We start from the raw sequence: 11,954 nt of genomic DNA, 5'->3' as shown, positions 1-11,954 counted from the left end.
CACACACACACACACACACACACACACACACACACACACACACACACGGGTCTCGCAGCTGTCCAGCTCTCCCCAGCAAGTCTGTCGCATTGCATATCAGCGCCTCCCTGCTAGGCTGCTATGTGTCCGTGAGGCCAGGAGTAGTGCCATCTTGCGACCTGCAGCCTAGCAGGTGCTTAGTAAATATCTACCAAGTGCTGGGGCCCCTCCAGGGCTCTGCTTGGGGTCAGTGGAGAGCAGGGTCTGGACCTCGGGCGTTCCCAGACAGGCAGGAGATGGTCTAGGAACGGGTTGCATGGATGCTTGCCCAGGGCTTGGGAGGTTATAGGGAAGGCCTGTGTCCTTATCTTGGTGCAGACGCCTTCTCGGTGCTCCAGACCCTCCTGCCTCAGCAGTGGAGGATGAGGACATCCAGCCCCATTTGAAGGGATGACTGATTCCCGGTGGATGGAGAGGCTGTGCTGTGCCTGGACAGCAGGAGCCCTGGGCGTCCAGTCCTGGCTCCGTCAGTGACTCCCTGTGACCTTGGAAGGAAAGATCCTCCCCCCCAGCCCCCCGCCTCTCCGGGGCCTCAGTGCCCCTCTGTGCAGTGGGCGAGCTGGGCCAGTTCTGGGTGGGCTCCGTGGTGACCTGGAGTCCCCTGCAGCTCTCCTTCTGGGCACAAGAGGGCAGCCGAGGGCCTTGGAGCACGAGGACCGAGGGCTGACTTAGCTTTAAGGAGAGTGCGGTTGTGAGCATCTCTGTACTGAGCCCAAAGCTCAGCCACGGTGGGAGCTCCCATTTCTCACCCAAGGAGCTGCGCTCGCCCGAAGTCCCCCCCCCCACCGCGCCACCCCGAAGCTGACCCAGGGGGAATCTGCTTCCCCGCTGCCGCCTCTGGGCTCACCGGGCAGAGGGAGGCCAATGGCCCGCATCTCTTTCCACAGTGGTCCTTTGCTGTCGCAACCATCACAGAAATCCCCCCTGTCATCTTCCTGCCCAACTTCCTGGTACAGAGGAAGGTGCTGAAGCCCCTCCGGACCCAGACGGGAGGAACCATAATGGTAGGTGGGGAGCTGGTGTGCGGGGGGAGCAGCGGCTGGGCCGGGCCCTCCACCCCAGGCTCCTGCCCACCCTGGGTCTTTGCTCCCCCCCGGGCTCTCCGTCTAGAGTGCCTCGTGCTGCCGAGTAGTTGAGCAAAACCCTAAATACTCCTCAAGGCGGCAGCAAGAGCTCTTGCTCCCAAAGCCTCTCCTGTCTGGCTGGGACAGTAGAATTCACTGTTCTGCCCCCAAGACCACCTGTTAGAGCTACCGTATTTGCTGGTGTGTAAGATGTATCCTCACGCCCTGGAGAGTATGTCCTAAAACTGTGACTCCGAGCTACTCAGATTTCAGAGGGGAACAAACCCCTATGACGTCAGCGATGGACGTGCCCCTTCCCCCCCATCGTGGGCGTGGCAGTCACAAACACTTGCAGCAAAACTGGGTTTCACGTTCTGCGTGTAGTTGTCTCTAAAATTCGCCGCAGACTGCGGAGTTGATTGGAGGTCGAGGAGCTGAAATGATTTGAATGTACAGTGATCCAACCCAGACAGGGATCAATACCTGTTGACCCCTATAGTTTTCTTTTCAGCTTTGCAAATTTGTGCATTTTGAAAGTTTATTAGAATATTACTGCCCACCCCAAAATTATGATTTCCTATAGGATTTCAGTAATAAGGCGACAGTATTTCCAGGAACAAAAATTTGTCCATTTTCCCTTTAAAAGCTGCTTGAGAATCCTTGTCAGCTCACGTTCCATCCTAAGAACTGAACTTTGATTTCCTCCAGTCTCCTCACCAAATTGCACAGGGGCTTACGCACCGCATGTCTCATAAGCCAGCCAGTTCAGGGTTTGCTGGGGATGGGTGGGTGCTTCCTGTACCCCACCTCCCAGCTCATCCCCACCTTGGAGCTGGCTGGAAATGGTGTTTATGGGATGAGTGATTCAGTGAATAAGTAAGTGCAGGAATTGGCGGCCCGCACTCCTCACCCTGTGCTTGTTTCCAAAGGCGGGGAAGCTGGCCGTGGAGCGAGGCTGGGCCATCAACATAGGTGAGTGCCCCGTGGCCTGGCCTGGGTCCTGGGGGCAGCAGCTCTGGTGCCACTGTGGACAGGGGTGGCCACGATGGCAAAGCTGCCTCCTGACCCAGGGATGGTGACATGCCCACGCGGGGTCAGCTGACTTAGGCAGCCTGGAGCCCGGAGCCGTCCCTGGGAGCTGAGCGGGGAGGGGGGCCCTGGGAGGAAGGTGGGAGGGGGGTGTCTGGGCCTTGAGCCTGGCCCTGGCAACACCTCGGCTGTCCTCGCAGGCGGCGGCTTCCACCACTGCTCCAGCGACCGGGGCGGGGGCTTCTGCGCCTACGCAGACATCACGCTCGCCATCAAGGTGTGCCCGAGAGCTTGTGGGGGGGGGTCGCCTCCGAGAGCCTCCCTGGAATCCCCCAATCTGGTGTGCTCACCCCGCATTGTAGAGAAGGCAGCTGAGGCCCAGAAGGGGCGGGAGCTCGCCCGGGTCCCTCAGCCGGGCTGGGACCCAAACCCAGATATGACACTTGCTTTTTCGTGTTGCCTGAGATGGTCCAGAGGTGACAGCCTTCAACAGTGGCAGGGGACCGGAGGGGAACAGTTTCCATGTCAATATTAAATTATGAGAAGGGTGAGATAGAAATAATGACCCTGATGGTGGTGACAATGGCTGGCATTTACCGCGGGCCCGGCCCTGTGGCCGCCTCCGTCCTCCAGGGCTCGCCCCTGCATCCTCACGTTTTACAGATGAGGAGACGAGGAAACGGGCCCAGAGGGGCGAGGGCACAGCCGGAAGGGGCACAGCTGGCAGCGGTCTCCACGTCGGTCAGACCGCAGCACTGCCTCAGCACCCGCGCATGGCCTCGTGCTCAGGGTCGGCATGGGCCCCGTGGCTCCTGTCCCCACAGGGCACGGGGACTAATGGGGAGGAGGGACAAGTCAGCAGACCCTGGTCATTCGGAGAGGGGGACGCAAGGAGACCTTCTTGGAGGGTGGGGGAGGGGAAGGAGGGCTTCTCAGAGGAGGAGGCTTTAGGGCTGGGCCCTGTAGGAAGGCGGAGATGGCAGAATGAAGTTCCAGGCACAGCCTTGAGGGGGGTTCCCCGCTCTGCACCCCAGGATTTCCCCGGGAATCCTGAGCTGTCGCGGAGGGCCAACTCTCTTAACCTCCTCACCTCTGGCCCTTCAGGGCACAGCATGTGCCCCTCCAGGGAGCCTTCCCTGAATACGCACACAGGCTTCTCCAGAGCCACACAGCTCCCCAGGGCTCTGCCTGGTGGCCTGATCTCCCATAAGCATGTACAGGCTTCGGCCCACCCCCTCGCTAACTGGGAACCGCTACAGGGCTGTGTCCTCTGGCCTGTGTGGTCCTTACCTCTCCCCTCTCCCGCCCTGGGCAGTTTCTGTTTGAGCGAGTGGAGGGTGTCTCCAGAGCCACCATCGTTGATCTCGATGCCCATCAGGTGAGTGCCTGGTGGGGCCCGGAGTCCCACAGGCCCGCCCCCCCAGGCCACCTCCCCGCACTCCCCAGCTGCCTCTGACGTGCACCACCGTGCTGTGGGCTCCGCTCCCCCAGAAACATCCCTCAGGCTGGGCCTCTGCCGCCCGCACCCAGGCACACGGGGTGTTTCCTGGGGTGTGGTTGGGGGTGCCTTTCCCGGGGCACCTGCCTGTGAGTGGCTTCCGTGTGTTCCCCACAGGGCAACGGGCACGAGCGGGACTTCATGGGCGACAAGCGCGTGTACATCATGGACGTCTACAACCGCCATATCTACCCCGGGGACCGCTTTGCCAAGCGTAAGCTGCCCTGTCCCTCAGCCCCAGGGCCTCTTGCTTGGATGGGGCTCTCTCTGGGGCATTTCCTACATGCTGGGACCTGCAGAGGTCCCTTCATTTATTTATCCTCAGTATCCCTGCGAGGGGGAGACTGACGAGGAAACGGAGACCTAAAAAGGTCACTTGACCCACCCAAGACCACATAAACCTGCCCAATAAACACTGTGAGTCCTTCTTTTGGGGTAACCACCAGAAGACTAAAGTAGACTTTTCTCCTAGGTATGCAGCTGTCTGGTCAAAAACAGGGAAGGACAAAAAAGAAAAAAGAAGGAAAAATACATAAATAGAAAATATAAAATAAGGCGGCAGAAATTAGTTCAAATATAATAGTTACTAAGTAAATGCAGGTGGATCAGTTAAAAGGTAGAGACTCTCAGATGAGCTTTGGAAACACAGGGACCTGCCCACCCTGTGGGGAAGGGACACTTACGCGGTAAGTGCCGGCGGGGCTGCTGTGCGCACGTCAGCCGCTTTGCCGCCCCCGGGACCCGCTTCTGAACTGAATGTCAGATGTTCTGGATTTGGACCTAAGGGCACACGCGGTGTCCAGGCAAGGACTTACGGAGACAGTGGGCTCAGACACCTGACATGGGTCCCTGAATCCCCAGGGCAGTGTTTCATCTGTGATCCCCCTTCTTTCCTTTGGGTCCCCCTTGCCGCTTGTGTGCTCTTTTTTCGGCTTAGTTTTGGGTGAATAAGAGGTCGAGCACTGGGGAGTCAGATGGGGAAATGGGCCGTCCTCGCCCTCCCCAGCCTCAGTTTCCCACCTCTGCACATTGGGGCTACTGCTGTCTCCCTCGCAGAGGCCATCAGGCGGAAGGTGGAGCTGGAGTGGGGCACGGAGGATGATGACTACCTGAGGAAGGTGGAGAGGAACCTGGAGAGAGCCCTCCAGGAGCACCAGCCCGACGTGGTGGTTTACAACGCAGGCACCGATGTCCTTGAGGGGGACCGCCTCGGGGGGCTGTCCATCAGCCCGCAGGTACCTCCTGACCCTGGGGCGGGGAGGGCCCAGGGACACAGCAGCGGCAGGGCGGGTGGGCAGCAGTGGTGCTTCTCTTGAAGCCAGAGGGGAAGGGCAAAAGCAGCAGCGGGCTGGAGCAGGGTTAGACCTGCAGCAGGACTTTCCAGCCTTCCCCATCCCCCACACCAGGGTGTCGTGAAGCGGGATGAGCTGGTGTTCCGGCTGGTCCGAGGCCACCAGGTGCCCATCCTCATGGTGACCTCGGGCGGGTACCAGAAGCGTACAGCCCGCATCATTGCCGACTCCATCCTTAATTTGTATGGCCAGGGGCTCATCGGGCCCCAGTCAGCCAACGTCTCAGCACAGAACTCAGACACACCCCTGCTGCCCCTGGAGGTGCCCTGACGACACTGCCCTCTGAGTGGCTCCCTGCCTGCTGCCCGCCCGCCTGCCCCTCAGTGCTTCTCCTTTTCCAAATGCGGGGGGACCTCGCGCGCAGCTGCACTCTCCGTGCTGGGTGTCGCGGTCTCCGGGCCGCTCTGCGGGTGGGGGCAGAGGGCAGGGCCTGAGTCCCGGAAAGACCCACACGGTCACGGTCACGGCCTGACCAGGCGGCAGTTCTCCCAGGAGGGAGGAGGGCAGTTGAAGCTCCCAGGCGCAGGGAGGGCCCCCAGGGGTGGGGTGTTCTGGTTTTCAAAACAGTGCGACCGTTTCAGACCAAGGAAGCTTCCATCTCTTCCACAGTTGGGCCCCCTCCCTCCTCTTCTGCACCCTTTCCTCCTCCCTTCAGGGGTGGGAGACCTGAGAGGGGGCTGGAGCCAGGCGTCTGGGGTCCCTGGATTCCCAGCCAGCAGGCAGGGGCCCTGGTCCTGGGTGTGAGGGGGCGGCAGGGAAGGGGATGCAGGTGGGTTTTCCCATCTGGCTTCTCCTTCAATAAAGCGAGGTCTGGACCTGCTGTCCGAGAGCCCCTCCCTGGTGGGGAGGGGAGGGGAGGCCTGAGGAGCCTCAAACCCCTGCTTCAGCAGCATCTTGCCCGTCCAGGGAGAGCGCCGGGTTTGGGGGAAAGAACTCTTGGCTCAGGGACAGGCCTTAGCTCTGGAGGCTTGAGGGACAGAGGAAGGTGAGGCCTGGACCAGGTAATCGGGGAGGGACAGGTGGCCAAGCTGGGTCCCACAGGCCCCGAGGCCCAGGTGGGGACTGAGGCGCTGGCGAGGCCAGGCTGGCGTTGCTGGAGGGGAGCAGAGGGTCTCCATCCTGGCCTGCAGGTTGTACGCATAGGGGGCTGGGGTGGGGCCCCGGCGGGGGCTGCAGCCTCCACTGGGCTCATCCAAAATGCCAGGCCCTGATGTGCACTGCCCAGGGGGGCCCTGACCTTGTCGTCAGCTCTACTCTGAAGGGGATGCTCAGGACCCCACAGGAAGCTGGGGGTCGGGGGGAGCGTCCACTGCTCCATTGCCTGGGTGTGTTCTTAGTGGTCAAAGCGGGTGGGGAGGGAAAGAGGGCCGTCCCTGATCAACCCCCCCCACGGGACTTGTGCTCATTGCCATCTGGGGGTCTCCTGAATTCTCCTACCTTCTCCCTCACACCCCTCTCGCCGCTCCCTCTGCTGGAGGGGGCGGGGCAGGAAGGGTTCCAAGATCACCAAGTGTCAAACACGTTGAACTCCTTAGGCTTGGACGCCCCACCCGCCCCGCCCCGCCCCACCCCGCCCCACCCCGCCCCTGCCCTTGGTCCCTGCATCGGACTCGAGGCATCTAACACCACTTCACCTCCGACACACGGCCTGGAGAACCATAAAGGCTCTTTTGATCCGACCTGGCTGCGGTGTGTTTCTTTTAAATTAATTAATTTTATTTTTGGCTGCCTTGGGTCTTCGTTGCTGCGCGTGGGCTTTCTCTACTTGCGGTGAGCAGGGGCTACTCTTCGTTGCGGTGCACGGGCTTCTCATTGCGGTGGCTTCTCTTGTTGCGGAGCACGGGCTCTAGGCGCGCGGGCTTCAGTAGTTGTGGCTCGTGAACTCTAGAGCGCAGGCTCAGTAGTTGTGGCGCATGGGCTTAGTTGCTCCGTGGCATGTGGGATCTTCCCAGACCAGGGCTCGAACCCGTGTCCCCTGCATTGGCAGACGGATTCTTAACCACCGCGCCACCAGGGAAGCCTTGCCATGTGTTCTTGAGGTGAAGAATCCATACCTCCTAAGGATTAAAGGAAATAAAGATTGAAAGTTCACACAGCAAGAGGCCTGGCGTGGGGTAGCTGCCTGATAAACGCTAGTGTTTTAGCCCATGCACAGAGTCCCATGGAGAAGGTCATTATTCCCATTCTACAGATGAGGTCGCTGAGAGTCGGTGAGGAGTTTGCTTCAGGCCACATGTCTCGTGAATGGTAGAGCCAAGTTTGACCTCAGCTCTGCCAGTTTCCAAAGTATGTGTTCTCAGCTGTGTCAGGTTGGGCAAGGGTGAAGGGTGCTCTCTAGACAGAGGGGCTCAGGGTCGGGGAAGGGCGGGGATGGGAGGGCAGGCTGGGCTGGGCTCTGCCCAGTGTAGGAGGCAGCTGGGGGCCCTGGTGGGGTGGTGTGTGTGTGTGTGTGGGGGTCTTCCAGGCCTGGGCTGGGAGCACAGGTGCGGATGGGCTGGGTGGGGGCCGCTGGGGAGCAGGACCTTGTCCTCAGCCTGGCAGGGTGACCAGGGCACCCCCAGGATTAGTGGCACAGCCTGGGTGGGGAATGGGCGCTTCCACAAGGGTCAGTGCCGGGGCAAGGGCAGGAGATGAAGACATCGGGGTGGTGGGCCCTGTGCTAGGTGTGAGGGGGATGAAGGTTGGCACGGCCCCGTCCTCTCTGTTTTCCAGAGGCAGACAGCAAGGCACGGGGGCTTGGTTCCTTGCTCAGAGCACACAGCTAGCAGGCGGAGGAGCAGGGTTCCAGCCGAGGCCTTGGTTCCAGAACCCGCAGCTCTTTCCTCCTCTGTATTCTGGGCCTTTAAGGACACCGTAGTCACCTGGAGGGTGGGCCCAGGAGTAAACACCTAGGACGCCATGAGTGCCCAGGGGGTGTTAGCAATGAGGGTGATTCTGCTGAAGGGCAGAGAGAAGAGCCAAGGCCAGTTCTGGTGAGGTGTTCAGGATCTGTTCTTAAGGTCTGTGCACTTTGTCCTCTTTGCAAATTATTCTCCAAGTTATCAAAACCCAGGGGGCACACTCCAAGCCCTGGCTGTCCGGGCGGGTGGGGCAGCCCAGGGTGAGACTGGGGCCAGGCCGGGAGCTCTGGGGTCAGACACGTGCTCCGGGGAGAACCTCCAAAAAGGAGCTCGCGTGGGCCAGCCCGGTCCTGGCGGGCATGGGATTTCTGCAACAGACAGCTCCAGAGCCTCCTGAATGTCTGAGCTCAGATGAGGCCCCTTCCCCCCACCATGTGCTGGGGAGCATGCTGGGGAGTGGGCAGACCTGGGACCCCAAGTCCGCCACGTGGGGAGCCCTGCAGGACCTGGGCCTGGGTGTGGGGCCTTGGGCAAGTGACAGCCTCTCAGAGCCTCCTTCCTCAGCCCTCCTGGCGGGTCACATCCTGAGCCTGCAGGGCTGAGCAGGGGTGTCGGGTGACCCTGGAGGCAGCTCAGAACCTGGCACCACGTGAGTGCTGTGTGATCGCTGCCGTCCCTCTCCTCCCCCCCCCCAGACCCCGCTGGCGGGAGCCTGCTAGGCCTAGGGGAAGGGGGTGCCCTCGCGGAATCCTAGCCCTGTTCTCTGCCGGGGGCCGGTGGCGGGCTGTCAGGCAGCACGGGGGCAGCAGTGTCCCCCCACCTACCCCCTCCTGAAGCTGGTGGGGGCAGAGGCAGGAACGAATGTACCCAGCCTGATGCCTGGGGCATAAACAAAGGCGGGGGCGTTGGCAGGGCCCCCCAGCCTAGCAGAACTCCTGGGCAGAGCTGAAGGAGACGTAGGACGCCTCCCTGGCTCCTCGGCCAAGTGCTTGGGGTTTAGGGCCAGGAACTCCTCCAGGGCCGCCTGCCCTTGAGTTGGTTTCATTTAGCTCAGCCAACACTGGCTGGGGATGCTCCGCTCGTAGCCCAGGGCCAAAACGGGGAAGCTCGGTGCCACCCTGGGAGGGATGTTGTCCCGTGATTGTTAGCCAGGCTGCGGGGGGCAGTGGTTAATCCATGCCTCACTGGACTGGCCTTGAGTCCTACCTCCTGCCGTTGCTAGCTGGGTGACTCTACCTCTCTGTGCCTTAATATACTCATCTGTAAAGTGGGATGATACCCCAAATGGGGATGACTGTCATGAGAATTAAATGAGTTAATATTTCTAAAGTGCTTAGCGCAGGCCCAGCGTGGAGCGTACACTTACACTTGTACTAAGTTACCCATCGTCGCCATCATTACCATCTTAAAGATGACGAGATCGAGACTCAGAGACGGCAAGTGACTTGCCCAAGGTCACACAGTCAGGCAATGGAAAAGCTAGGGAAGGGACCCAAGGCCACCTGACTAGAACGAGTGCCCTTTTCCCACAACCAGACCTTCTGGCAAAGGTTTGGAATGAGAGTATCTTGGGGGGCATGGCGTCCCCCTGCCCACCTGGACCTCTCAACTGTTCCCTGGTTCACGCCCGGGAGAGGCAGGTGTCAGACCCCGATGTCCAGATGAGACAGTGGACCCCAAAGGGAAGGCATCCCTCCTGGGTCCTGCAGTGTGGTGTCAGGGCCAGGCTGAGGTACATGTGACGGTTTTAAGTGGCTATCTGCTCAGGCGGCTTCCGCGTCCTGCCCCGGGGCCGCCTGTTCACCTCTCGTGCACATGGCACCCAGAGGCCACCTCGTGCATGGCAGCTGGATGGTGCGTGGGGCGCACTGCAGGAGAGGGCAGGCTGTCCTCGTGGAGGGCCCGCTGGGATCCTGGCTCGCTGCTGGTGGTCACCACCGTCAATTTATCAATGGGGAAAATGAGGCCCAGGGAGGGCTATTAAGGAGCCTGACACCCCTGGCAGCCAACTGGTACCAGAGCCCGCCTCCTGGCTTCCTCCCATGGCGGGCCAAGCATCGCTTCCGCCACCACCCCGGGCATTTTCCTCTGCACCCCTTGTTGCCACCAGGGTCAAGGCACGGTTGACAGGGCAAGTGGGAGTCCTGAGCTCTGCCGGGACGGCGGGGGGCCTCTGGAGAAAGGACGTGGACTTTGGGGTTGGCCAGCCTTGGTTTGAACCTGCTCTGCCACTGGCCTGCGAGTGTCCCCGGGCAGGTGTGTCCCCGCACGGAAGCTGGCCCTCCCTCTGCAGAGGCCTGTGTGAGGTGACGGAAGTGGGCTGGCCTATACTCTCTGGGTCATTTGAGGGCAGAATTAGTGTCCAGAGCCTGAGTGTGGGATGCATCCTTCTGGCTTGCTCCCCACCCTCTCGCTGCACAGACAGAAACGGACACCCGGAGAGACGGGGACCTCGCTGCATGTGGGAGCTCACCCGTCGGGAGGCGGTGTACATGGTGGTCAGATCCTGGCTCTTCCGCCACCTGTGCGGCCCTGAGCCCCGACCTTCCCCCCATGAGGTGCCCTGCACCAGCAGGTGCTTGGTTAACGTTAGCTAATGACGTCGTTCAGGTGGGAACGAGGCGGGGTGTTCTCATGGCCGGGACACAGTGCAGCTTCTGGGTTCACGGCACGGTTCACGCACAAGCGTGTGTTCAACCGCTTTGTTCTCAACACAACTGTGTCTGTGGAGGAGGAAAGGGGCGCAGGGAGGGTGGGTCTCCACCCGGATACGGCCCCTGCCCACCCCAGAGGCTGGGCCCAGCATGCTGCAGGTACCCCACCTTTGGGTGCCCCATGGCCATGACCTCCCCTCCCAGGGGGTGTGCTAGCGAGGGGTGGTCGGGGATCCAGTTAGGTGGCTGCTGGGACTTCCCACCCCTTTCTGACTCTGAGCGTGAGATTCTTGGCAGGTTCCCTGGCCTTGGAGGTCTGGGGAAGGGTCACATCCGAGGGGCGCTCCCGCGGGGCCAGGAGGAGTGGGCAGGGCCCGGCCAGAGACTCCTCCCTGCTGGGACCCCCGAGCCAGTGCTTGCAGCCCGCCAGTCGTCGCGGTAACCGATACCCAGGCGGCCAGACGGAGTTATGGTGTGTGGCTGGGAGGCTATTTTGTCTAATATGTTAAAAGGCCTTTGGAAATTCCTGGAGCCCATCTGGTCCTAGTTACACCACAATATTGCTGTCTCTTCAGCTTGCAGACAAGGCAACACTTTTATTTCTCCTTTCGGAGCTCAGGAATGTGCCGAGAACACAGGCCGGCAAACACCCATCTGGTTCCCGAGATCCTCGATCACGTGAGGACCCATCATCCTTTTAAAGGCTGCGGCTCCTTCCCCAGGAGTCCTGAGATGCCGTGGGGGGCTAAGGCCTTGGAGGGGGGTGCCTGGCTGTGTTATGTGCCCCTGGCCTCTGTGCTTCCTCGCCCGTGCAGCAGAGACAGGAGCTCCTGGAGGGGGGCACACTAGCCTGGCATGTGGTGGGTACCTAGTCAGCACCAGTTTCCCAATCAGCTCCATGAACCCAAGAAAGTTCCTTAACCAATCCAAGCGCCAGTAGCCTCTGTCGAACGGGGTCTGCAGCTCTGAGGGATGTCGATAATCATTCCTGACTCACCTGGCACCTCTGCCCACCCACAGCCATCCCCAGAACCAGAGGAGAAACGAATACAGAGGCTCCTCATCTAAAACATCCACGTGGAGTCCAGGCCGGGCCACTCGTGCTCTTCTTCCCGGGGTGCTGGTCCCTGTGGGTCTGTCGGGGCTCCTGCTGCGGCAGCGTCTGGAGGCTGGTGTGGCTGCTCGGCGGCCTCGCTCACACACGGCCCTCCCGCCTGGCCTGGCTCACGCTTAGCTGCTGCTCCGGACAATTGTTTAGAGCCGCTGGCACCCTCCTCCCTTCCTGGAGGAACTCCCACCCCTCAGTCCCAGCCTGTAACAGGCACGGTCCCCTGCCCCCCCTCAGCCCAGCCCCCGCTGCCCCAAGAGTAGAATGTGATTCAAGGTCAATCATCCTAGAGGGCTGCACCTCCCCGCCCTCGGAACTTGGATGTGTCCACGGACTTGCTTCAAGAACTGTGAGCTCAGTGGCTTGTGTG

The 11,954-nt window shown here is 60.9% G+C and overlaps 1 protein-coding gene across 1 annotated transcript in view; it reads left to right on the top strand.

Moving 5' to 3' along the window:
- The window catches only part of HDAC11 (histone deacetylase 11), a 14,654-nt gene extending 7,999 nt beyond the window's left edge, over positions 1 to 6,655 (top strand). The window contains exons 4-10 of the mRNA XM_029244203.1: positions 927 to 1,043; positions 2,033 to 2,075; positions 2,333 to 2,409; positions 3,448 to 3,510; positions 3,748 to 3,844; positions 4,687 to 4,865; positions 5,037 to 6,655. Coding sequence (XP_029100036.1) covers positions 927 to 1,043; positions 2,033 to 2,075; positions 2,333 to 2,409; positions 3,448 to 3,510; positions 3,748 to 3,844; positions 4,687 to 4,865; positions 5,037 to 5,252 — 792 coding nt within the window. The 3' untranslated portion in view covers positions 5,253 to 6,655. The remainder of the gene's footprint in view (positions 1 to 926; positions 1,044 to 2,032; positions 2,076 to 2,332; positions 2,410 to 3,447; positions 3,511 to 3,747; positions 3,845 to 4,686; positions 4,866 to 5,036) is intronic.
- The last annotated feature ends 5,299 nt before the right edge of the window (positions 6,656 to 11,954 follow it).

Source organism: Monodon monoceros, unplaced genomic scaffold (assembly GCF_005190385.1).
Source record: "Monodon monoceros isolate NGI ecotype Baffin Bay Population unplaced genomic scaffold, NGI_Narwhal_1 Super_Scaffold_3, whole genome shotgun sequence".
NCBI classification, from domain to species: Eukaryota; Metazoa; Chordata; class Mammalia; order Artiodactyla; family Monodontidae; genus Monodon; species Monodon monoceros.
Note: the sequence above shows the minus strand (reverse complement) of the source record. Positions and strands in the feature narration are given on the sequence as shown.